Source organism: Sinocyclocheilus rhinocerous, unplaced genomic scaffold (genome assembly GCF_001515625.1).
Source record: "Sinocyclocheilus rhinocerous isolate Xijiao unplaced genomic scaffold, SAMN03320098_v1.1 scaffold861, whole genome shotgun sequence".
Lineage (NCBI taxonomy): Eukaryota > Metazoa > Chordata > Actinopteri > Cypriniformes > Cyprinidae > Sinocyclocheilus > Sinocyclocheilus rhinocerous.
In genome coordinates this window covers 421,454-448,752 of record NW_015640043.1, presented here as the reverse complement: position 1 = coordinate 448,752, position 27,299 = coordinate 421,454, and the positions used below count along the sequence as shown (strand labels likewise).

Below are 27,299 nucleotides of genomic sequence, written 5' to 3'. Positions count from 1 at the left end.
CACGCTTGAGGTATTCGGCCAATCACAACGCACTGGATAGCTGGCCAATCAGAGCACACCTCGCTTTTCAGACCGATGAGCTTTGTGCGTTTCAGAAAGGCGTGGCATAGAGGAGAAACAATAATGTATAGTATGTGGGAAATAATGTGTTTTTTTAACCTTAAACCGTATAAACACATTTCATTAGACCAAATACACAAAGTAATGTTCTTTTTAGCAACATCATATGGCCCCTTTAAATGGTCAAAAAATTGTCACAGACAATTCAGTGTCAAAGAAATGCTGTTCTTTTAAACTTTCTATCCATGTGTCAGGGTTTCCACAAAAATATTAAGCAGCACAATTGTTTTACACATTGCTAAGAATAATGAATGTTTCTTGAGCTGCAAATTAGCATGTTAGATTTATTTCTGAAGGATCATGTGACACTGAAGACTGGAGTAATGGCTGCTCAAAAATTCAGCTTTGCATGACAGGCATGAATTACATTTTCAAACTATATTAAATAGAAAACAGTTATTTTTTATTGTAATAATATTTCACAGTATTACTGTTTTTACTGTATTTTTTATTAAATAAATGCCACCTTGGTGAGCTTGAGAGACTTCTTTCAAAAACAAAACAGTCTTACCCTAACTTTTGCATGGTAGTGTATATAAATTGGATAAATTAGATCCAGTGCTTAATTTTTTCAGATCATTGTTTTAAAAGATTTAGTAATAGAATATAGTTTTTAAATATCTTTGCTGTAGTTACTACATTGCAGTTGGTTTGAGATGGCGATATATGTGTTGTAATGTGTGCAACGATTTGGATATAAGCTTGTGTGATGGTTCTCATTCTTTATCTCTGTGTGTCAGAATGGAGGATAGAGGAAGTGGAACGCATCAATGTCACCTTATTTGGTGCAGAGAGAAAGGCAGCGCTGTGTGCTCTACTGGAGCAAGAGACCCAGTTCATCTCCTCCATCGAACGGCACAGAATGGCTGCAGGCACGAGGAACCAGGACAAGGCCATACAAGCCTTCCTCAACAAGGTGTCAATCTTTGCTAATCGGCTGTCTCATCATGAGCATGCAGTATTGCTTTAGAGCAGTGGTCTTCACTATTTTTTTCATGGGAGCCGCACTGATAGGGCAAAGTCAATCGGAGAGCCACTTTTACCTCGAAGTATCAAAAGTTACATCCAGTCATAAATAGCATGTCTTTTTATCAATCTCTCATATGCAATGTAATACAAAAGGGGCTATCATTCTTTATCATTTACCAGTCAAATTTGTAACTGAGACAAGATTATTTAAAAACAAAAAAAAGCAGGATTACCTTAATGCTGGAAAGACCTTCAATTATTATTTTTTTTTTGTATGTATTAGCCCTGCTTGTTTTTAATGTTTTTATGAAATATCTGTATTGACTGCATGATCATATCATCGTATTATTTACTGCCATGCGAGCCACAAAGTAAAGCTTGGCGAGCCGCATGAGGCTCGCGAGCCGCGCAATGAGTAACACTGCTTTAGAGCAAAACCTTTGTTTGTTCACAGTGCAATAAAGGACGAATTCCATTTTGAATCGGTTTAAAAAAATAGAACACAATTGTCACAATATTACTTTCAATAAATGTAAAATAATAATTTAATAAATATTACAATTTTCAAATTTGATCAATTATAAATCTGTGTGTTAGAAGAATTACTTTTTACCTTTGTGTTCTTAAGCATGGTGCTTAACCTAATGTGACACTGCTAGAAATGTCAGTGTAATAAAATTGAACATTACTTTGACAAGTGGCTAATGATAACTAACTGATAATATGCTAGATCAAAAGACAGAACAGACATCCACTATTTTATTTTACTTCCTCTATAGCAGTGTTTTTTTTAAACTGTTGCTTCATGACCCAGACCTAGAATAAGAATAAGTAAACAAAATGTTCTTGAAAGTAAACATTAATTTATTAATTAGTTTACTACATTTTATAGTAAGATAAACATGAACTAATATAACCTAATAAATAATATTAATTAATATAAACATCTCTAAGCAAAAAATAATAATAATGATAATAATAATAAAAAAAGAGTGATGTAGTTCTAACATCCTCCTAAATGCAAAATATGGAAAAACTGCAAAGATTATTGTGTTTGTCTTCTCCTCAGTGTGCAGAGCCAAAGAAATGGCGTGCATTTGATGGGAAGGTGACGCAGATGGACACACAGTTTACTATCAGATCCAAGGAGCTGCGAGACCTATACAGTAGCATTACCCAGACTCAGTTCACAAAGGACGAACGTCTGGATGTGCTTCTCACTCTCAAACACACCGTAAAGGTAAGCTGTAGTCCAAAATATGGACAAAATATAAACACTTTCCTAAAAGCATATACTGTATTTGCTTATCTAATTTCTAAAATGTTCTTGTGAACAGGAACATAATTGCAAGCTAACACAGGACATAGTGGACTTGATTGACAGGGAGGTGGACCTGCTGATGAGGGGCGTTAAAAAGAGCAACCTGGAGGGGTTGAGGAAGAGGATTGCCACCCTCTTCCTCCAGTACATCAAAAGTCCTGCATTCAACCCCCAAGTGTCCAAATTTCTGCGGGTATGTGGCTAAACCAGTGTTGTAGTCAAGGCTAGTTCTTTCAAGTCAAGACAGAGACCAGAAGAGGGTCGAGTCCAAGGCAAGACCAAGTCCACATGCTCCCATTGTTATGTCCATGACAAAGAAATATGATTGCGGTCTTGGTCATCATGTCCGAGTCCAAGGCCATATTTTCATGGTCTTGGTCTGGTTCCTTGAGTCAGAGTCCAAGACCATATTTTAATGGTCCTGCTTTTTGAGTCCGAGTCAAAGATCATATTTTCATGGTCTTGGTCCTTGAGTCAGAGTCCAAAACCATGTTTTCATCGTGTTGGTCTTGGTCCTTGAGTCTAATTCATACCATATGTCCTTGAGTCCAAGTCCAAGACTATATATATTCATGGTATTAGTCGTGGTCTTTGAGTCCGTGTCCAAGACCATATTTTCATGGTGTTGGTTTTCGTCTCTGGTCCTCGAGTCCGAGTCGAAGTCAATATTTTCATGGTCTTGGACTCGGTCGTGACTTGGACTCAAATGAGCTGGTTTCAACTGCAACATTGGGCGAAGTTCACCCTGTACTTCAAAATCACTGTGGCTGGCATTAAAAGCACTGAAATAAAACTTGAAAAGTTTTGGTTGGTTACTGTATCTCTCCTCGAAACCAACATTATTTACCCTGCTCTCCACAGGTGCCTCGGGATCCTGCCGACCTGAAAAACAAGATTTATTTGTGTCGTGGCTGTAATGAGTATCAGTCATCCACTGACTTTGCTCTGAAGACTAATGCGTCTGCGGTTGGCCTCTGTCGCCGCTGCAGGGATTTAGACAATGAGGCCCGTCGAAGAGAAGACTTCTCTCTTTACAAGAACATTCTTAGATGCCTGCGTGACTCTGAGGCCGAGTGCAGCCCAGAAGCCAAAATCACTTACCTGCTGCAGGTAAAGTTAAATCATTCATGATTCATTTCAACTGTATAGAAAGAGCCATGTCAGTTTTTGCAAAACCTGCCTTTTTTCCTCCACTTGTGAGTGACACATCATCACCATTGAAACAAATAGTTTTAAAGGTGCAGTATGTAATTTCATGTTTACATTTTGCTGACTGAAATTAGTCTATATAAACAAATGATACATGTCTTAACACCTACTAGTGTGGAAGTATTATGCCTTTGTTTATTAACTTGTCAAAGACACTATTGGTCATGTGATTTTAAGATGGCCACCACCATCAGGATGGACCAGCCTAATGTAGAATAAAACAAATTTTTCTAAGTTACTGAAATGACTACAGTTCTCTGTATCTCTGTACAATCTCATATGAGTCTACATGATTTTAAACATAGTCTTAGTAGTTCTTTTGGTTGAGAATGCAGGAATACATTTGCTTTAAGCGGCACAGAATACCAAGTTCATGCTGTGTTCAAGACACTTCCCGTCCTCATTAGGAGCAGGACCTGCGGTACCTGGTGGATGTGCTGTGGGGGGCTCAGTCTGCTTTGAGTGGCTGGAAAGACCTTCATGATTTACTGCTGGTGCGATGGGAGAAGCATTTGGACTGGAGCCCATGGAACTGCATCCTCCTTACGAAGGACGAGACGGCTGCACATCTCAAACTGGAGGACATTGAGAAGGTACTGTGGTCACTTCTGCTCTGAATTTTTTTCTTCATACCGAAAGAAATGATTAAATGTTAAATCACAACTCAGGATATGATATAATATCAAATATTCAGGCATTATTGCACTAATCTGATTACCAAGTAGAGCTACCAGCAGATTGCAGAATAAAAAAAAATATTGTAGATTAGTGTAATATATAATCAGGCTTTAGTCAAAAAAGATCAAGGATTACATCTGCTAGAACTTTAAAATCATGAATTTCAACTGTATACCTGGCAAAGCTCAATTCTGGAGATGGTGTTTACAAGGATTGCATATACAGAACACATTTGTCTCTGCCACCACTTGAGAGCAAAACCATTCGTTCCACCGTACAAATGGCTGCTGTTTTCACTTGCAGGCATACGATGTGGTAGTTATCCGTAACGTCAAGCAGAAACACGCATTGGCCAGGAAGTACTTCTCCCAGATTCCTGCGATGGCTGAATGTCTCCACGACACTGAAATACAGCCTGCTGCCCTCTGCAACCTGCTGGTCTCCAAGCCCATCACCAAGGCGACCAAGTAGAATCGCTAAGAGGCTACCCACAATCCTGAGGGGCGTTCAGGGACTAATGTAGCGTCGCTATTTGTGGACTTCAGACAGTAAAGTATAGAGATCTAAAACCTTCTTCAAGATCATTTATAGAATTTGAGAATCTTATGTCAATTAAAACCGGGAGTAGCGGGCCGTTTTTTGTCTCTACTCCACTGCGCAATTCGGCCCGATCATTAAAATCTTTCACTTCTCTCTTCTATGTTTTCCATTCATTAGGATCATTCATTAATGCTAATTACTTAACATTCGACAGTAATTGAGGAAGAAGTTTTATGATTTTTATTTTCATTTTCAGCTTCATTGGTATTTTGTAAAATACTAGTTGGTAAAAAGAGTAGCTACACTACAATCCTGTAAAAAATGCAGCATTAGCATGTTTTTGAGTCTTGAGTACAAAGTAAGCTGCATAAAAAAATTGAGATTAGACTGACAAAAAAGTAGATTATCCCTCCATGATTACACCACACAAGAATGCATTGAAAAGTTATTTCTGGGAACACTTCGGGTTCAAGTTCAAGAGGTTTTAATTAGGCCTTTGCAAATGATATATAGCCTAGATCTAATCACGAGGTGAGCAATCTAAGATCTGCAATTACAGGAAAAGGTCAAGAACCTCCTCCTGCGTCTCCTTTTGAACAAATGTGAATGAGACCATCAGCACCACAGGACTAACGGCTGAAAGAATGACTGTAGACTGCTGATAAAGTGATGAAAGGTTTGAGTTTTATTTCTCTTCCTCCATTACGTGGGCTTATAAGTGGTGCTTAATAAAATGGGTTTATTAGAGATTTGGCTTATCATGTTCTTTGGCACAGACTCTACCTCTGACATTCTGTGATCCCGTAAGGAACATTAATGACACTTAGTTAAGCTTCAAAAATAGAATGTGATAACAAAAAACAGGTCTTTCTTAGGTGGCATCACACTCACGAAAATCGAAGTGCATTGTGGGTATCGCCGACATTTGTAAGCTATCGACATTTTCATAAAGGTAAGAGATTTTTATGATGTGCTTGTTTTCTATTTTCTGAAGTAGCTAACATTATATCCACATGTTGTTTTGGTTTATCAATGCTATTAAACAACAGACGACCAGGGAGCAGGGGAGCAGAAACAGGTTAATCTGGTCTTGTTAATACCGTGAAATGTCATGCAATCGTCTTGCATAAGTGTACTTGAATTATTTTACTTCACTACTGAAATTAAATATTGTTTTGGGGGGTTTGTGCTTCATTCAAGTGCAATTTAAACAGAATACTTCTACTAAAATACATTTCCAATGACAAAACAATAACTTTTACTTACAATTTTGAAAAGTACTGACTACACTTTTGCACATTTTCATTTCATACAAGTAGGTGTGACTTGTCAGTAAGTGGGAACAGTTAAGAAAAAACACACTGCAGCCAGCTGAGACGATGACCCACCAGGCTGTGCCACAAACTGAAGGTAACGTGTGTATGTGCAGAAGAAAACTGACTGCTGTGGCGTAAACTCAATGAGTACAGGATGTCTGATAGTTTTTTGGTGACAATGATCATAAAGTAAAGTACTATACAGGTATGCCAAACCTTTATTGCAGAGGTTCTCAACTCTTGCCCTCGAGGTTTTCTGCAGAGTTTAGCTCCAACCTTAATAAAATACACCTGAACAGGCAAATCAAGGTCGTCATGATTACTAGAAAGTTACAGGCAGGTGAGTTTGATCAAGGTTGGGGCTTAATTCTGTAGGAAATGGACTTTGAGGGCCAGATTCTGTAGGAAATGGATAGTTGAGAATCACTGCCATTAAGGTTTTTATGGCCTTATGCTGCTTCCCCTTACCAAAAAGTAGTATACTTCAAGTTTATTTTAGTAAGTATACTTAAGTAAAGTTCAAGTATATTTTTAAGTATACTTTATGTAGCAAGTATACAAATATCAGTGTACTAGTAGTGTATAACAATGAAAACATGGATTCTAGGAGCACAATTATAGCTGAAATATATTTAGACTTTTTCTAAGTATAAGTCAAGTATACTTAAATGTCATTTTAAATATATTTCTGAGAAGTACATAAAGCCAATTTATGAGAAGTACATAAAAAGTAGACTAAAAGTATACTTTCCTATTTTTAGTTTAAAAGAAGTATACTAATAGCACACTTGAATAAACTTCTTTTTTGTAAGGGTCTCATGTCAGACCAAAGGAAAAATTCTCACTTAATTTTAAATACTTCTGTTAACTTATGTACCTCAGATTGGATCCGCCTGCACAAACACTATTTAAACAACAGGCACAAAATTATGTCTCGCTAGTTTGTGGAGTCCTTTTGGACCCAGAGTAGCAGTGATTATTGACTGTTTTGAGATTTTCACAGAGAAACCATTAAGTGTAAAATGTGTTCCCAAATGTCTTCTATCTACAAGCACCATTGCACTATTAAGTATTTGACAGATCATCTGAGAAGGGTCTGGCTGCAGACATGCACATGGACTCTCAGACTGCACTTCTGCAATCTTGTTTATTTTTATTTATTTATTTTATTTTATTATAATTTTTTAATTGAATCTCTCAACATTTTACAACAGTAGCCGGGTGGTAAAGACAAAAAAAAAAAGAAACAAAATTACATCAATACTTGCAATCGACACAAATCATGCGTTTTGCCAATGGAGACAAGAAGCTGTGGTGGTTAAATGATTCAAACTTATTTAGTTCTATAACGTACAGGGTCCTATAAATCACCTGTAGGAGAGAAAGTTGCCACAGAACAGCAGAATATGAAGTCTCTCGTTAAGCATTAACGCTCCTTGTATCTCAGCAGGTTTAATGGAATATTTCAAAAAAGGTAAATATATTTTCAGCGTTGCGCAAACTTATGCCTAAACTACATTTGTACTGAAAACAGTTTATAATGTTTTTATTAGTTTGCACATTTTGTGCAGCCGTCACTGACTGAATGATTGCAGACATTCTTTGCGTAATGTTAAGAAAAAGCACAGCAAACTTCAGCTAGTTGTATGCATTGCTTACATTTTGGTACACTGTAAATTAGAAAACAAATAACTTCATGGCATTTTATGGAATAGAACAAGCAACTAATTTGATGTTAACAAAATAATTTTATTTACAAATATTCATAGGTGTGCTTGTTTTAATAAACGGGGGGGGGAATCTGTTTTATATTTTTACATTAACAATGTAATCAATATTCTGTTTATTAAAACCAAGTATGAATCTCATCAAGTTAGTGTTTTTAAGCATTTTACATTTATTCCAAAATAATAACTCAAGGCAGTATTTAAACACACAATATATTTTATTTGTGAACTTATGTTCAGCAATTCTTTTTAATAGTTAACTTTTAACTATGTTTGAATTATTCGTGGACTCCACAGATACATTTATATAGGTTTATTTCATTTGTTGCAGGCAGTGATGTATTCAACAAATGATAACAACTAATAACAGTATTAAAGCATCGCAAGTGCACATCGAACTGAAATCAATGTATACAACTAGCTAAGGTTTCCTGTGCTTTATCCTAACAATGCCAATCAATGCAATCATTCAGTCAGAGACGACTGCACAAAACGTGCAGGTTTGTGTGAACAAAAAATGTGCACTGCAAACTAATAAAAACGTTAAACTGTAACGAAATGATGAATACATGTAGTTTAGGCTTAAGTTTGCGCAACGCTGGAAATACATTTAGCTTTTTTGAAATATAACATTAAATCTGCTGAGATACAAAGAGCGGGAACTAAAATTCTCAGTTTCACGCGCATGTCCGGGAAACTCATGAATATTCATGTATGCTCCGCCCACTGAATTCGAAAATCTCGTAACACAGGCGGCACTCAACTATTTGCGGTCAGGTTGTATGGATCAGTTTTGTTAATCAGTGACAATTTATATAAATTACGGTTCCTGAAATCTTTGCTGAGATTGTCTCGTATCTATTTGGTTTTTTTCTGTTTCTCCAGTTTGACGATTTAATTGGTTTTTACTGTACCGATCTGTATACTTTCAGTTCACTGCTCAATGCAATGATAGCTTCAAAATGGTAACAAAGAAAACACTGGTTACTAATGTTACCTCTGTTCCCTGAGATAAGGGAACCAGCTTATGGGGAAACTCCTGTTTACTCTGATAATGAAGCTTGATTTGTTCACGTTTGTGTAGCTGCACGAACCAATGGCACTTCAGCCCACCAAATGGGGAGGAGCCGACCTCTATATATGTCTGCCATTTCGTCAGAATCGTTTGCCTGAAGCAACTGTCAACGATTTGTGTGCAGCCTTATAGCACGGCAGCCTACGCAACGCTCGTTCCCTTATCTCAGAGAACCGAGGTTACGTTAGTAAATGGAGCATTCCCTTTCGAACGGTCTCTCCCATTGCATTGACACGCTATTAGCAAGTGCAGAATGAAGCCGCTCTGCGAGCCCAGCCCCAGAACCCCGTACTAAGGGCTCCTGTAAGCATGAGCCAATAATGAGACCCAAGCCATTTAGGCTGAGGACATAACTTAATCCTCTCCATTAACAAAGGGGATTAGGTAGACTTAAGTGGACCAATCTGTGCCTGCAGGGCAGGGACGTCCAAGTTATAAATCCTGGTGAAGGTAGACAGCGAAGACCAGCCAGTGGCCGCACAAATATCACCAATAGAAATCTTGCTGGACCAAGCCCAGGAGGAGGCCATCCCTCTGATGGAGTGTGCTTTCACTCCTACAGGACACTGTAAGCCCGCTGTGGCGTAAGCCAGGGCTATAGCATCCACTATCCAGCGAGTCTCTGCTTCATGACCGGCAGCCCTTTAGTGGCCTCTGAAGCATACATAGAGCTGCTCTGAGTGCCGAAACGGGCCAGAGTGCTTAACATACGCTCTAAGTGCCCGAAATGGGCAGAGTGGATTAGAACCCTGCTCACCTTCTGAATTGGGGAGCGCTAGAAGGGTGATGACTTGTGCTCTGAATGGAAAGCACTTTCGGCCCATAGCTGTGTCTCAGTTTGAGGACGACTCTACAGTCGTTAGGCCCAAACTCAAGACATGAAGCACTGACTGACAGCGCTTGCAGGTCACCCACTCACTTGACCGACGCCAAAGCCAGACGGAGGGCAGTCTTAAGCAACAGGGTCCGCAAGTCAGCCGAGCGGCTCGAATTATAGATAAGTCCCAAGTCGGCACACTATGAGGGCGAGGCGGATTCAATCTTCGAGCACCCCTCAGAAACCTAACGACCAGGCCGCTTGCGCCCCTTATCCAGTAGGTCTTGTAGAAAGGTTAGCACATAGGACACATCACAAGAGGATGGGTCCTCATTCCATGCTGCACACCAGTCAGAGTACATGAAGGCTCCACATCTTTGGCTGGGGATGCCAAATCATGTCCTTTGCTTGCGAGAGGAGGTCCATCCCCAATGGTATCGGCCAAAGGCTGCCGATAGCAGCTGAATCAACTCGGGAAACCACATGCAATGAAAGTTGTCTTCTGAGGGGAAGAGGTCCACCTCTGCCTTCTTGAAGACAGACCAGATCGTTTGAACCATTTGGGGATGTAGTCTCCATTCTCCTGGAGCTACATTGCCCCTGGACAGCATGTCTGCTCCCTGGTTCAGTCTGCCCGGCACATGAACTGCTTTCAGCCCTTTTTGCCCTGTGCCCATAAAAGGAAGCGTCGAGCCAACCTGTGGAGGGAGCGTGACCTGAAACTGCCTTGGCGATTTATAAAGGCTACCACCCTTATGTTGTCCAAATGGACCAGGATGTGGTGCCCCTTTAAGGCCGGCAGGAAGGTTTTTAGGTCTAGAAAAACTGCCATCATCTCGAGGCAGTTGATGTGCAAGCATCGCTCCAGGTTTGACCAGGAGCCAAACGCCAGTCTGCCCTCGTACAGAGCTCCCCAACCTGAGTTGGAGGCATCTGTCATGACTACCTTCCATCTGGGGGTCAGTCCAGACGGGATGCCTGATTGAAACAGGCTTGAGTCTTTCTAAAGGGCCACAGCACTGATGCAGCGGTGGGTTACCCTGATGAAAATGTCCCAGGCACCAAAAGGGTCTGAATGACGCTGCTAGCTGCTGAATTATCAGGGAGCGTTACGGCGTAATCCATGCCCGCATCTGGGCAGAATCGATAACTGTCCCCAGAAAGACAACACGCTGGCTGGGAGACAGAGAGCTCTTGGCTAAATTGATTTTTAGTCCAACCCGCTCCAGGTGGCAGAGCAGCAGCGACCTGTGAGCGATGAGTTCCTGTTCCGATCTGGCTAAGACCAGCCAATCGTCTAGGAAATTCATAATGCGGATTCCCATCTGTCTTAGAGAGGAAAGAGCCACGTCCATGCACTTGTGCGTGGGCCAGAGACAGTCGGAATGGTAGGACTGAATATTGATAAGCCACCCCCTCGAACGCGAATCTCAAGAGTGGTCTGTGATTGGGGGCTATCTGGATAAGAAAGCAAGCATCTTTCAGATCCACCGATAAAAAAAACAGTCCCCGGGGCATATTTGCACGAGGATCTGTTTATAAGTCAGCATCTTGAACGGGCGATTCAAAAGTGCACGGTTCAGATGCCTGGGCCCGCCATTTTTCTTGGGAGAGGAGTAGCCTCTGTGTGGGCGTTACCCAGACAGGCGACGCACTCACTGTGCCCATCTGCCACACATTTGCAGCATGACATTTGCAGCAATGTTGCTGGAAATTTGCTCAGAAATTTGCTCTTAAATGTGCCGGATGACCGCAGGGGAAGGCTTGTGGCTTCTTCCGCTGGCAGGGGCTCCTTCTACAGTTGTGAGCAGCAGGCTGAGCGGAGCTTCTTCCTTCTTCGGCTTCTTGCTTGCAGAGTCAGCGAGGAGATGATCTTCATCGCTAAAGGCGAAAAATTCTGACGAAATGGCACTCAGAGCCGCCTTATATAGAGGTTGGCTCTTCCCCTTTTGGCAGGTTGAAGCGCCATTGGTTCGTGCAACTACACGTATGTGAACAAATCAGGCTTCAGTATCAGCGTAAACAGGAATTTCTCTATAAACGTGTCAACGCAACGAGAACCGTTCGAAAGGGAACACTTTTGTTTGGTGAAATGAAGGTGTTATGAAAAACTTAGTGGGCCCTGAGAGCAACATGAGATTGTTAGGTTATTGTTCGATCTTTCCATCTGTGCATGAATAAAGTAAGTCAAAGGTAAGTTAGATTTTCTCTATTATTTTTCCCACCAGTATTGTGCAATTTTTTTGTAATCTTTGGACACTGGAAAAGGCTTTGATCTTGTACCTTGAGAAAGCTTGAGGATTGCGATTAATGTGTAATAGTGCAGACTGGATGAAATGAATGTTCTGTAAAAACACTGAGTCCAGGTTATCCAATGATGCTTCAAGGAAACACCATTTTGCATTTCAAATCCTTGGTAATCCTGACTGAAATGACAATTGTAAAGGGAGGTCATGAAGAAAGCATCAGATTTGACATTACAGCTGGTCAGAGGCCAACTCCTTGTGACTTTTTCCATTGGATTCTTAAGTTTTCCATAGGCACAATTTACGTTATATGATTCACAGAGTTACGAAAACCTAACCCCCCTTTTTATTTTAGATTGTTCAAATGGAAGCCATTTAAGATTTTCAGACAATTGTGAGATAAAGATTACAATAAAACAAAGTAACAATAGTTAAAAAAAATTGTAATGGTATAAAGTCACAATTTTGAGATGTAAAGTAGCAGTTACAAGAAATACAGTCTCAGTTGTGTGATAGAAAGTTGCATTTGTGAAATACAAAGTCACGATTATGAGAACAATTATAAGAAATAAAATTTGGAATTAAATACATTGTGAGATGTGAAGTTGCCATTAAAAGATAAACTTGCAGTTACGGGGAAAAAATTGCAGTTGTGGGATAAAGCCACGATTTTGAGATGTAAAGAAGCAATTACAAGAAGTAGATTTGCAGTTATGAGAGAGAAATCTTTAATTTTGGGATGGAAAGCTGCAATTGTGAAATATAAAGACTTGATTACAAGAAATAGTAACAATTTTAAGAAATAAAGTTGGAATTATTTGGAATTAATCAATTGTGTGATGTGAAATTGAGATTACAAGAGAGACAGATTTCTGAGATATAAATTCCCTATTATGAGAAAAAAATAGCAATTGTAAGATATAAAGTCACAGTTGTAAGATACAATATTACAATTGTGAGATACAGTCAAAATTATGACAAATAAATAGTTGTTTTATTTATTTATTTTATTTATTACGTTTTTCTCTGAGCCGAAAATGGACTTCCATGCAAACTTGCAAGCATTACAATGAAAGCGTTCTTATAATTTCAGTGTGTTTTCTCTTTTTTTATGCTTCCATAAATATTCCTACCCGCAGATCTAATTCTTTGGAAATAAGCCTCAGTACGGATTATTGCCTGCTGTGTGATTTCTGAGAGTTTGTGTTTATGAAGTCTCCCAAGTTGTTGTTTAACAGACCCCTGTGCAGTTCCAGATTATGGCCCAACAAGAGAAACGACAATGACGTTTGCTGTTAGAAGAAAAAGGTGTGAATTCCAGGTCATTGTCTGTGGCAATGTCTTGTGTCAGTGAGTTTATTTTTATAATGCTCTTGCTTTTATATGCAAATTTGTTGTTAATTTTAGTCATAAAATGTAAAAATAAATGGATCAGGTTAGAAGGGACTTGCATGAGGTAAGACTGGTGGGAGTCTAATCTTAAAGCTTAATCTCCATGGCCATAAGGCTTTATGACATGCCCGGAACGGACCAGTAACAGCGGATGCGGATGGCACCAGGGCAAAGATTAATCAGCTGCACATTATTTAAAGGCCATCATAAGACAAAGTCCCTGAGCTGACTCCGTTTCGGCCACAGAATGAAGCGGCTTAGATGTTCTTGGAGCTCCTTGAAACCCCTAATCATTGTCTGCACGCCACTGGCTTTGCTACCGCTGCCACTGGTCATCAGAAAAAAGGTTAGACATGCTACAAACACATGTGGAAAGATTTTCTATCAGGTCAGATCTCAATGAAAATTATGTGAAAATTAATATTTGTTAAGAGTAAAATTAATGTAATGAACTAAGAGTAATGAAGCAAAACTTGTCTAAAGAATTGTATATTATATTGTACATTTTGTACAAATACTTTGGCACATATTAATTAGCTTTAAAATGCATTTAAAAAATATTTAATGTCTTTTGCTCTCAATTTCAAACTTTCACTTTCGATTGAAAGACATTTTTGCAAAGACATTTTGATATACTTTTTTTTTGTTTTTTTGTCCAAGACAAATACTTTTTGCCAAAAGACGGATAATGTAAAAGACGCTGGTTTTGATTGCTTCAGTCCTTTTTGTATTACTGGTTATCTTCTGAATGGATATAATCCCAATCCCTGATATCATGTCCACTAGGAAGCAGAATGTGCATACATCCTAATATTAATGGCTGTGTACTGGATGACGGAAGTCATTCCTCTGTCTGTGACGGCACTTCTCCCTGCGCTGCTTTTCCCTCTTTTTGGGATCATGAAGTCCTCACGGGTACACTTTCCTGAACTAGTCACTTTACTTTTTGAAGACAATCCTATGGAAAGCTGATTACAATAGGCCTATTTCTGGACTAATAATGTGACTGACCGACCATCTTTCTTTAGGTTGCATCTGTATATTTCAAAGACTTTCACTTGTTGCTTCTTGGTGTCATCTGTCTAGCAACATCCATTGAGAAATGGGGTCTTCACCGGAGAATTGCCCTCAGATTGGTGACTGGGCTTGGAGTCAATCCTGGCATGTAAGACTGATTTTATTTTATTATTTGTGTTGTGATGAATCATAGTAGGATGGACCAATGCAAACCTGCTTGTTTACTGTGAAATGTGTTTGACAGGTTGATGCTCAGGTTCATGGTTGGCTGTGCTTTCCTCTCTATGTGGCTGAGCAACACCTCAGCTGTGGCGATGGTAATGCCAATTGTCGAGGCAGTGATCCAGCAGGTTTTGAACGCAAGTGAACAGGCCAGCAAAGACCACAAGGGGGCGTTAAATGGCATCTCCAACCCTTCTCTTCAGCTTGAAGGTAAACTGGTGCAGCTTTCATTTGAGATGAGCAGTAAATGATCATTTTAACCTTTTAGAGCTGTGCCGCATTTAATAATTAAACATCTGTTTTCAGATATTGAGGCCCAGTATGACCAGTCTGAGAAGATAAAAAGGTGAACATATGTAAAATTACAAAAAAAAAAAAAAAAGACAGAAAACAATTGTTTTTTAAAGTCTGAATGAGATTTTTTTGTACACTTATAGCATTGAAGCAGGAATTACGGAGCCAGTTCAGACAGCTCCTGAGCCTGAGGAACCAGAAGCTGTGAAGGTCAGTAAAACATGCACAATCTGACATTAAAATGCACAAAATCCTTCTCCTTGCTTTTCCAATAAACTGGGATTTCTCTATATGTGTTAGCCGCCTCCACTATATAATGGAAAGTACAGGACCCGTGAAGATCACATGATGTGCAAAGGCTTGTCACTTTGCATTGCCTACTCCTCATCCATTGGGGGTCTGACCACATTATCAGGAACATCCACAAACCTTATCTTTGCTGAATACATTTATCAGTGAGTTTACAATTTGGCTTCAAACTAAAGTGTGGAACTATTTTAGTTTTAATTGAATTAGTATATACTGTTTCCCATTATTTCTAATACTGTATATTATATGGATTGGTCAGTCCATCCTTCTAAACTGTGCTTTTTGTGACATTTCCTCAGGTACTACCCAGAATGCTCCATCATTAATTTTGGGAACTGGTTCGTGCTTTGTCTTCCCATCTGCATAATTATGCTGATTTTGTCATGGATATTCCTGCACTGGATGTACCTCGGGTCCAAGTTGAGTGATCGTGATGTCTCCTATTCAATAAGTCGTTCCCTGACCCCTCTCTGTTCCTCATTTTTACTCTTCGTCTTTGGCTTTCATTTAAATTCATCATTTCAAATCATGCTGCCATTTGCATTTTTCCAACCTCACCGCTTCAGCTTCCTCTACATGTCCTCAATCTTCTTCATCCTGCTCTGCATCTCACTCACTCACAGCCTCCCATTCTCATCGCTCTAGAATAATCCTGTTTTATCGAGCAGCCTTCTTCATTTCACCCCGTTGAGATTTTCTTCTATCCCTGATGAAGAATCACTCACAGAACATGGATGCATGACGTTGTGACAGAGATTGTTCTCATGCATAGTTTAAATGGATTTTTGTCATATGCAGATATTTCAGTCAATTCATCCGCTCGTCAAAATCAACTACATGTGTGCATTGAAATGACAGTGAATGAACTGAACAATAAAAGCATATCTACTTTTACATCCATCCCTAGCTTTCGTGCCAGTCTGTGCTCCAGACAGCAATCTGAAAAGGAAAAACACACTGCCAAAGTGCTCCAGGATCAGTACAACTCACTGGGGCCCATAAGGTTGGAACTCTTCTTTTAATTTCAAAGATCTTAAAATTTTGAAAGTGTGAACTGTACTTATTTTCCCCTGATGATCCTCATGCATTGATCAATCAATACCATGATTTTGGTGTAGGGTTTCTGTTTTTTCCAAACAGCAGGAGACTCTTTTCCTTATATTTATCTTTAAATGTTAAAGTCCACGTGAACTGGAAGTTGCTGCCGACTTTACTTTAGTATTGTGACGACTTTTCAACTGAAACTGAATATTAAATAGAGGACGGGGTTTTATTTTAGCACACCTCCCCCGACATCTCTCGCTCTCAGCAAGCTAACATCATCAGAGAAGCAATGCCATTTCAGAGAGGAAGCACATTTTCAGATTTTGATTAAAGATGACCAAAACAAACAAATTTTTTTTTCAGTGGATTTATTTGCACAAATGATTTGTTCACCTCAAGACTAGCAATTTGCGCTAACAAAGTAAATAGTGTAATTTTTGGTTTCATGCGGACTTTCATGTGCATTATGTGTTAACGTGTCAAAGTGTGCCATTTTGGCAAGGTTAGAAGTATTTCAAGACCTGATTATGTCCTTATTATTTTGATTATTAATATAGAAGTTTAGAAGTTAATTTTTTTACTTAAGACTTGAATACACTAAACAACTTTTAAAATCTGAACAGACTTTGAAAGTGGTGCAGAGAAAAACTGGCATCGTACACTAAACAACTGAGGATCTCACACTAACAGACTTTCAAGTAATTTCGAAAACAGTAAACTTATACAGAAACACGCGTCTCATTGCTAGGAGGCGCATGACAAACTGAAAAAACAAACGGTCTGTGCCCATCATACAATATGCTAATTTCTCGTGACTATTTCTCAGCAACTAGTGTTGACAGCAAATCGGGGAAAAGTCATGTAGTGTATTCCAGTGTTTAGAGCAATGAGATGCATACATTTCTGATCATTTCTCTGTAACACTGTTTCTCTACTGATCCAGCTGGCAGGAAATTATCACCATGATCATCTTCATTCTGATGGCAATTTTGTGGTTTACAAGAAACCCAGGTTTCATGCCTGGCTGGTCATCACTGTTTCCTGAGTGAGTGTATTCACATTTATCAACTTCTTTTGATGTAGATATACTTCTGCATTTCAGAGAAAGTCATCATTCTATTCAATAATTGCCTTTAGATTTCTAATTTATCCTTTGTATGTTGTTATTTCTTCAGTTACCCAGGTTACGCTACGGATGCCACTGTAGCGCTGTTGCTGGGTTTCATGTTCTTCATCATCCCTGCACACAAACCAAATGCAGAGCACTACGGTATGGCTTACTCATTTCCTTTGTGCATGCGTGAAAACCTTCCAAATGATTAGAGGCTCACTATCAGCTGTTTTGTTGCTGATTAACGTTGTTGATCCCTGTGACAGTGGCTTTGATAACGTGGAAGGACTTCCAGGCCTGTATGCCATGGGAGATCAGTCTGCTTGTGGGTGGCGGTTTCGCTTTGGCTGAAGGCACAAAGGTAGGATCAGGATTTAATGGAAAACCAACTATATCTGTGAGAGAAAAAAAGAAATGAATAGAAAAGTACAAGGCCGCATTAATAGATGAATCAGTTAATGGTCCATTTTAACATGCCTGGATTCAATTAAACAGGCCAGTCTAATTCACTAGTGGCTTTGGACAGGCCTGGACAGCTCAATTGCACCCTTTACTCATAATCTTAAACATTAATTTCCTTTTAAAATAAATAAATGAAAAGACGGATCACATCAAAGCCTCGTAACAGCGTGCAGCCCATTAACGTTGCACAGAGAACAACAATTCCACTGTGTCACTCTCTGTCTGCTTTGACGTTCCATTCAAGCTAATTACACGCCTCCATTATAAGACTGGCACTGAAGCACATCATTTCAGCATAACAAACGGCTCCTTCCTCATGTCAGTCGCAAAGGCTGGAAACAAGAGCGTCAACTTCTTAATATTCTCCTGGTGTAGGTAGGCTGGGGTGGGGTCTTATCATCAAGGCTCCAGCCCTGTTTTGATCCAGACACCCAAATGTCATGGCAAGTCCAGTCTTTAAAATCTTCAAAGCAGAAAGGGTGACTACTGTGCTGCATTCTCCATATGCAACATCAGGCTGTTTGGATGCCGTATCTCGACAAACAGCTAAATTACGACTCCAGTCTCTGTTGACAAGCATACAAAGAGATGTTGGTACATTTATGAAAGTGGGTTCGTTTGAGTTCATGAATATCTTGGCTGGACACTTTTGTGTTTCAAAGATGATCTGATGTTTTTTTAATTTTTTTTTCACCCGACAGATTTCTGGTCTATCGACTTGGGTTGCTGAATTGCTGACTCCCTTGGGAAGTCTTCCTCCTTTAGCCACTGTCACCATTGCCTGCCTTATTGTCACCTCTATCACAGAGGTGGCCAGCAATGCTGCCACGATGACAATCTTTTTGCCTATACTGGCCCCCTTGGTATGTGTCAATTCAGTATATGTAGAATATTACTTTTACTTCACTTTTTTTGGGCTGATCTCATCAGAAATTATCTTTATTAGGCCGAGGCAATTGGAGTCAACCCTCTGTACATGCTGATTCCCACAGCCCTATGTGTGTCCTTTTCATTCCTACTTCCAGTTTCTAATCCTCCTAATGCCATTGTCTTCACATATGGTCATCTGACAAGCATGGACATGGTGAGTCCTTATGGCCACATACACACTACAGCTAAATTCGGTTGTCAGTTCACCTTTTACTTTCCTTAATCGCGTTCTGTACACACATAATTCACTAAAATACGGGATTGACAACCGCATTAACTCCCAAAAAATACAGGTAGTGACAACTGCATGTACAGAAATTCTATGCAGTGTGTACGGAACCGAACTGAACAACTAGTTGTTAATGAAGATGTCACGAGAAGCACGCAGATGTGTGTGTATTGTCAGGCATCAAGGGTTTACCTCAGATCTGACAGGATGGTGGAAAGAAGTGTATTGTGGACCGAGCAGTTGTGGTCAAGAGAGTGTAGGCTGCTCAATAACAACAGTTTAAAGAACAAAACTAGATTATGACGCCTCTCCCGACTACGGCGATTTAATAACGTTTTGTGGATTTTCGCATGTCTTTGCAGTCTAATGTCTGTTTTGTCAACAGCAGGCAGCTAACACAAAACTAGCTAATCTGTGGGCCTCCATTCTCTCCGAAATGCCACAACATTGCTATGGTTACCACGCTGCCATTCATAGCAGTTTCGGGAGTGAGTCGTGTTCCGTACACACATGGAACGATAATTTACGGGACTTACTCCCATATTTAAATGCGGTTGTCACTCCTGAAACTTGCAGTGTGTACGTGGCCTATGATTTTGTTCCTTTGGAAGTCATTTTGGATGTAAATTTTTATAATGTGTCAAAGGTAAATCTTATAAATTTACAGTAACTGAGCTTTGTATGGTTTTCTTTGTCACTATAGGTGAAGGCAGGGCTGGGGGTAAATATTATAGGTGTTCTTACAGTCCTATTAGCTCTTACGACATGGGGAACACCTCTGCTTAACCTGGACACCTACCCAGACTGGGCACCAGTTGTAAACGGCACAGGAGTATGACCATCACTGTGAATATTTTACAAATGTGGATATTTAGTTTTCAAATTACATGGGATCCCTTGATGTTGGCTGAATTGTTGATAGCGCAAAGCCTACAATCCAAATGTTTTACTCATTTGGATCACTTGGGCAAGATTGTATGACCAGCTTGGATTAGGCAATACAACAGACTGAAAGCTTTGGGTTCCATGAGATGTTCAGTTTGAACGTCATTTTTTGTTTGTATGTTTTTGTATTATAAGCATTTTAATCTTTGTCATCATTGGCTCAAGTCTGTGATTCCTTTTGACATTTACTCTTTTGAGGGGTTCAAAGAGACCAGTAAAAGCTGTTAAAAACAGCTTTGGTGCACAATTCAACTGTGCCATGTTTATACAAAATGTATTATATAATATTAAAGATATTTCTTTAGCTTTAAGCAGAGTTTGAATGACAGGGTTAGTCCCTTCAGCTAACATAGCACTTAATGTTTTATATAACTGTATATTTTTGTTATACACTTGCCTGTACATATATATATATATATATATATATATACATACAAAGAAGTGAACTGTATGAGTAGAATGTTGAAATTACATTGTGAACAAATGACAGAGTAAATAACAGACAACATTTTCAAGAAAGTACACAGTCCCACTTTCAACATTAGAGATGAACTTGCACATAACAGTGGCCAGGAAATAATAGCTATTGATTTTAGGTGAGCTACTCAGCTGTTTGGCTTCTTGCAAAAAAATAAGCATTTCTAGCCAGTTCCAATTTTGTTTTTAACTTTATGTTTTTGTTTGTTTCAGTAGTATTTTAAAATTCACTATTACAGAAGTTTGAATTTTGCATAGAACCTTGATGTCAAATTTGGTTGACATCCATTGTTCATATGTGTAAAATGTTTCTTGTTACAACTAAAACTGTGAGACAGTTACTGTCTGTCTTGTGTGTTCTACATATGTTTCACATATGTTTTGGCAAGGGAAAAAACATTTAAATAAACATCTGGAACCATTCACAGTCATCATGTTCTAGCAGGAATTCAAACAGATTTTAATAAACAAAGCTTTGCAATCTGTATCAGTTTTAATTGAACTGTGCACTGTGCAGTGGATTGTCTCATCTCTAATTACTGAATCCCAAAATTAAATTTTTTGACAAATCTAGCCTGGGTGGCAGACTTATCAAAGAGATTCAAGAAGCAGATTAGCTTTGATGAAATGAGGTTACAGAGAACAAATGTCATCTATTTATCTGCAGTTGTGGCTGCTTAGAGATAAGTAATGCACCTAAATGGCTCTGAAAGCATATCTGTCTTATAACAATAATTCCCTCCCATTTTCATTAGAGGGAAGGATCGGAAAATAAAATTGTATAATAATAATTAAAATATATGAGACTTTAAAGCTGATGTAAAACAAAAGAGGAGGCTCTAATGTGTCATCTGAATGGGCTTGGGCTAATATTTGTTCTCAAAGTGAGGCAGTGATGAGAACTAATTCTGTAAACACCCACGTTATGAAAATTCATGCTCGGATCCTGCAGCCATTGCGATTCAAGGTCACCGTTCAGTTGAGGTAATGACAGCCTGTCTGAAGGGTCTAATCTGATTATGTATTATTTAATACTTACTTTTTGTATACTTAATTATGGTGCAAGGACTGTTGAGTTTAACAATCAGGAATAGCTTTTCTCCAAGCCTTATTGTGAGTCATTGCAGTCATATAATTTCTCCCTGGGTGCACAGGTCAGCAAGCTGAATATGAACACTGTGGTTTGCTTTTATCGTTCAAATATTTTTCACATATATAAATTTATATTACTTTGCCACTGGGTAAGGCGCCTTTATACTTGTTATGACTTCTGGATGTGATCGAGGCAAATCGCCCCCTACTGACAGTCATAGTGAACTCTTAATTTATTTATAGACCTGGCATGTTTTTAGTGATATCTCCAGTAAAGGAACATTTACTCTCCTTTTATTGGATATAATTTTCTGTTGTTCAGAAGAGCATTTAGACAAAATGGTTGATAATTTTCATTTTGCTCTCATATTTTAATCGAAGAACATGAGCATGGTCTTACATTTCTCAATTTCAATTTCATATTTAATTATCTGTGACTGAAAACAAGCAGGCGAGGGATAGACAGCTTGTATTGGGTTGTAATGTCTTTCACATAGTTGTTGATCATTCAGTTGATGAAATATTTTAAAACATTTTTTGTACATTTAACCCTCAGAGACTCCATTTGTCATTTGCAAAAAATATATATGTCTGCCCTGATTAAGGTTTATTATTTCTTACTGTATCACAGCCAGAACTTTTTTTTTTTTTTTTTTTTTACATTTTGTACAACTCATTATCTGTATTTGTATATATGCACAAAAGGAAATATGCTTCTTTTTGTTAATCACCATTTCTAGTTTTTATCTTTTCTGTCTATACATTCCCTGCCAAGTGACTGGGGTATAGGCTACACTAAGAATCGTCATGTACTGTTGTCTATGTGGCATTGATTGGTATTGGGTTTTGATAATAAAAATGAATAGGTGCAGTGCTGAATTTATTAATAGTGGAGTAAATTTAACATGAACACATTAAAGTTGCATCGGTATCTACAGACTGCACCTTTAAGAAGGGAACCTCCCACGTGTTGCATGTTGTCCATGCCACAGGTTGCCTACCTGTCTCGCATAACTGCAATAACCTCCTCACGCTCGCGCTCTCTTCTCGAGAGAAATAAAGAATGTGGCTCAATCCAACCTTCTCCGAATCGCTCTCGGATTGACTCCGCCCTCAAAAGTCTCGCGACTGACACATTTGACATTCTCTCAGAAAAAAAAGGGGGGAAAAAAACTCCGCTTTTGTGGTCGAGGTCGTCAGAAACCTCTCGGGTGTCCTCGCTTTTCCCACAGCTGTGAGGAGTTGTCGCCTCTTGAGTGTCGACTATGCTGGACCCGTCCTCCAGCGATGAATCTGAGGGCGAACTACCACCCGAGGACGAACCGCCCGTTAAAACCGGGAAACCTGTTAAAAAGAGTCCCAAACCTGGAAAGACGTCGGACGCCCCACGAACCAAAACCAAGGAACCGGTCCCTTCTCCCGCCAAGGCGGACAAAACCGAGCAGGAGAGACTTAAGAAAGAAGAAGCGGAGAGGAAAATTAAACTACAAATTTATGTGTTTGTTTTGAGATGTATCGCGTATCCGTTTAACGCCAAACAGCCCACAGATATGGCTCGCCGTCAGCAGAAGGTGAGTGACCGTTGATCCTCTGTTTGGAATATTTCGCGCTTTAAATGACGCTCACCTCAATCCATTGAATCCGCCGCTGCCAAACCTGTTCACTGAGGCAAACTTTGGTCTTTTTACACCCAGCGCATCGGTCAGGGGCTCAGTGTTTGGGTTCAGTAGTTGCAAACAGTTCTTTTACAGGTTTTAAAGAAGAGTTGTAAGACTGTCAACTGCAAATTCTTGCGCATCTGAACGTGTTTGTTTACTGTGCTCATTCAGTATCTGTGTTACCCTACCGATCAACTAGCTGGAGCATCATGCTAAATTGCTTACATTGATAAAATAGTGCAAATAAAGGTTAGTATCACGCTTGATTTTTTTTTCAGATATTATGAAGTTTTATTTGCTTTGTTTTTACAATAGATAGACTTAATTTCTATATCATAATTTTTAGGTATGTTGATAAAAATGATTCGTGTTTTTATTTATTTAATAATTTGTAGTGAGATTGAGTGACTGTAATTGTAAACACTTAATTGAGAAACCTATTTCTTACACTAAATATTAGTGTAATAGATTTTACACTAACTGCAACGCAAAATAATGATCTTTAAAAAAGCATCATATGACCCCTTTAAGCAATTTCCAATAGCATAAATAACAGCATATCTGTGAATTATTTATGATGTGAGAAAAATCAATTAAAATAGCTTTTCTGAAGGAAATTAGTTTGAGGAAAAAATGTGTGCTCCATGACAGAAATGGATATTAAAATGACCAGCAGGATATAGCGTGACCAATAAAACCCCTAATATTTGCATACAAAAATGTGTACAAAATGGTTTTGTTGCCCTGAGGTATCATGGTGCAACATGACTGTAAATATACAAAAATATTATTTTTTATTATTTCAGGCCCTGTTTGGGGTTTGGACAACCTCTAGGCACCCATTTGAAAGGGCAGTTCCCGGAGGAACTTGCAACTTCATGCAAGAACTTTGATTGTCAATAATTCCCTCAGTAACCCCATCAGAAGAGAAAGGCTTTGAGGCACTTAAAATATATTTTGAACTTCTATGAGTACACAATTTTTGAGGCACCTTCAGAAGGGTGCCTAGAGGCTCTCAAGAGGGTTCTGCCAGTGTGGCAGACTGAGGAACCTCAAATGCTGCCTAAAGTCTTTTCATTTTTATGGTGAATATTGCACCATGTTTCCTAAGGGTAATAAAGCACTTGTCTTCACTTCACAAGTACTTGAAGATGAGATAAAATTAAAGGGGTGACTTAGAGAAGAAATGGTCTTGGTTACACTGCGTCATGGTCATTATAATATCTTTTTTTTTTTTTTTGGCATGGTACATTGTGCGGAGGAATAGTTGTTTCCTTGTTTCAAAAAGTCTCCTTGTTTCAAACCCACAATTGCTTTCGTTCATCTTTGGAACGCAAATTAAGATATTTTTAATATGATCATTTTTGACCATCAATTCACAGTCTAGATAATCGACATTTTCAAGCTGTCAATTCGGAACAACTTGAGGGCGAGTAATTGGTGACAGAATTTTAATTTTTATGTGAACTGTCCCTTTTAAGTACATAAGAGAACAAGAACTTGAATGGTTACCATTGAACAGCAGTTTTGTTTTGATTTTTTTTTTCTCTCCTCTTGGTATAAATGTAGAATCACTTCTGAAAACAAGCGCATATGCTATTTTTACCAGCACACACCCACTACCTCTATCATATACAGCTTTTGGAATCGACCTATTAAGTGATTTTAGTTTCTGCTTAATGCATGTAATCATACTTCTAAAGCTGGAAAAAAAGGACTGATAATAACCTGTTATCAACTTTGCACCTGTGGGACCTGCAAATTACATTCCAATTCCAGGTGCTAATCTCATCTTTATTTTTGTTGCTTAAAGCTTGAGAAATAGCCTACTTCTGAATTTTAATTTTATGCATAGACTACCCATAAACAACAGGTGGCAAATGAGAAAATAGAAGCTTTTCCTCAAAATGATGTGTTCATGGTGATTTGTTGAGGAGAAATTTACCTGAGAAAGCTATCCATTAGCATTCTCATTTAGACACAGGAAATGATGTCATGATGCTGATGGCACCATAAGTGGCTATCTTGAACAATGACAAGGGCAGAAGAAAGGTAAACAAATTGGCACTGGTAAGACCTCTATAATGTAACGAAATTGCACATCAGAAATACTAACTCCTAAAACAGACGATTTTGAATCGAAAAGTTGGGTTTTGCAGCCAGACAGTGTAGTTTTAGCATTTACCAACAGGGATTCTTGGGGTCATGTAAACCAGCCAAAACTTGACCCCTTAGTGGCTGTATTTGTAAAGGCACTTTAGTTGTTCCAGTTTGTTGAATTGCCATGGATTCTGGTATGGTGGTCTACACTATTATTTTTTCTTTACTTTTTATTTCAGAAACTACACTTGTTTGGATTTCAAGTACAAGATACATCAAAAATACGACCTTGTCAGTTTAGTGGGAGCTGCTGATTTGTACATGTTTTTTTATGTCAGGTTATTTCTTTACATTAATTGTCAGACGATTACAGATTTCACAAATATGAGTCTATATGGTCCTCCAAGTCATGTAGTGCAAAAGCGGAAGAAAGCTGAGTTATATGCGTCTAATAAGACCCCATGACCTCCATTTAATTTAGAATTATGGCCTATTGTTCAATCAAAATGCTTAAGGGCACAACCATGGCCTCCCCATAAAAGTCAGACGACACAAGTATCACCCTTATTTACACGCAAAATCGAGAATAAATCAATTTACCTTTGGTCTTTGTTGAATAAATATTCTCAGTTGGAGGCAATCTTGAGAGTAGCTAGGGGCAGATTATTGATTTTTCTGTCATGGCTCATAGAAATATCTTTGCTGCCTAAATGAGAAGTTAACCTTCCAGGCTTCACAGATCTGATCAGGTGATATTCAAGTATTCCTTGAGGCATCATTTCCTCCTGGATATGATGCAGGTAGTGAGAAGACTCCTTTACTGCACTGCATGTGATCAGCCATCCTTCACTTTTGATGTGCCACTTCACATGATAGAAGTCAGTCAGTGTAAGTATGCTGCCGGTTACCCTTTTACAGTCACTAGGGACACATACCCACATCTTCTGTCTTTTGAGCTGTCCAGAGTGTCTGAATGACTTTGTACAAGATCTTTCGTGTGTGCTTAGGCGTATTGAACTTGAAGGCATTGTTATGCATAATCTTACTGTGCTGCTTTAATCGCAGATACACTGTCAAGTAACACAATGCCTTTTAGAGTCTGTGCTATCAAAAGGTGTCTGATCATGAACGGTCATGCACTAGCATTGTAGTTTTGCCCTCTTTAGATTTAACCTTCTCTTTTGTTATGACTTCTCTTACAGTGTTTTTTCTTTCTTATTTACAGTCTTCGTAATAAGTTTCTTTGGGCACAAGAAAGCCGACATTTATGTGTTTTCCCCAAAGCCACCATGCTGTCAACCCATTTTTGTGTTATTCAAGTGCATTGCAGAGCTTTTATTTGGAGCACATGCTGTTAGACTGAAATTCAGTGCAAATGAACAATGGATTTGAATGTGGGCACCTTGAATGTGTTGTTAAGCCTCATTTGGATTAAAACATGCAAAAGTATACCACGTACAGTTTAAATGAATGCTTTGATTCTGGATTGGCTAGTGTGCTAACTAGTGTTGGAGCTTTTTTTTTTTTTTTTTGCATTTTGGGACAAGTGTTATGACTATTTATGTAGTCATATAACTTATAAAAGGACTATTTTTTTTTTAGTGAGATTAGACATATGGGAAAGGGGAAAAAACACTTCTTAACTGCATTTTTGTATAGAAACAAACATTTTTGATAGGGATGCTCCGATCACGATTTTTGCAGCCGATACTGAGTACTAGGGCTGCACGATATATTGAAATTATCGAAATATCGCAAATGTAAATATCACAATATGCATATCGCAACGGCGTGCGATAACTGAATCATTTTAATAATAGGCTACTTAAATCAAAACGTTGCAAAAGGTCAAAGTTTTAGTTCGATGCATATAGCAGAGAATTGCTTGACGTTAAAAAGAGTTAAGTGCAATAAGTTGCAGAAAACAACTCTTTGCCGTCTCGTCTTGCTGTCTGACTCACCCCTGAAGCGCGCGCACAAGCCGCATCTCGCACAGCGT

At 38.8% G+C, this 27,299-nt stretch overlaps 3 protein-coding genes across 3 annotated transcripts in view; all 3 read left to right on the top strand.

Moving 5' to 3' along the window:
* Positions 1-4,944, top strand: part of LOC107752357 (IQ and ubiquitin-like domain-containing protein) — a 9,086-nt gene extending 4,142 nt beyond the window's left edge. The window contains 6 exon segments of the mRNA XM_016568305.1: positions 861-1,036; positions 2,159-2,329; positions 2,427-2,603; positions 3,272-3,520; positions 4,027-4,212; positions 4,601-4,944. Coding sequence (XP_016423791.1) covers positions 861-1,036; positions 2,159-2,329; positions 2,427-2,603; positions 3,272-3,520; positions 4,027-4,212; positions 4,601-4,768 — 1,127 coding nt within the window. The 3' untranslated portion in view covers positions 4,769-4,944.
* Positions 4,945-13,657: 8,713 nt separating this feature from the next.
* Positions 13,658-19,890, top strand: LOC107752356 (solute carrier family 13 member 1-like). The gene is made up of 15 exons (XM_016568304.1): positions 13,658-13,756; positions 14,197-14,325; positions 14,439-14,575; positions 14,672-14,859; positions 14,956-14,995; positions 15,087-15,153; positions 15,244-15,398; positions 15,552-15,665; positions 16,160-16,255; positions 17,240-17,341; positions 17,472-17,566; positions 17,674-17,768; positions 18,571-18,732; positions 18,816-18,953; positions 19,732-19,890. The coding sequence occupies exons 1-15, from the start codon at positions 13,658-13,660 to the stop codon at positions 19,864-19,866; spliced, it is 1,752 nt and encodes a 583-aa protein (XP_016423790.1). The 3' UTR covers positions 19,867-19,890.
* A 2,650-nt stretch (positions 19,891-22,540) lies between these two features.
* The window catches only part of LOC107752302 (calcium-dependent secretion activator 2-like), a 170,120-nt gene continuing 165,361 nt past the window's right edge, over positions 22,541-27,299 (top strand). Inside the window, exon 1 of the mRNA XM_016568240.1 lies at positions 22,541-23,113. Coding sequence (XP_016423726.1) covers positions 22,808-23,113 — 306 coding nt within the window. The 5' untranslated portion in view covers positions 22,541-22,807. The remainder of the gene's footprint in view (positions 23,114-27,299) is intronic.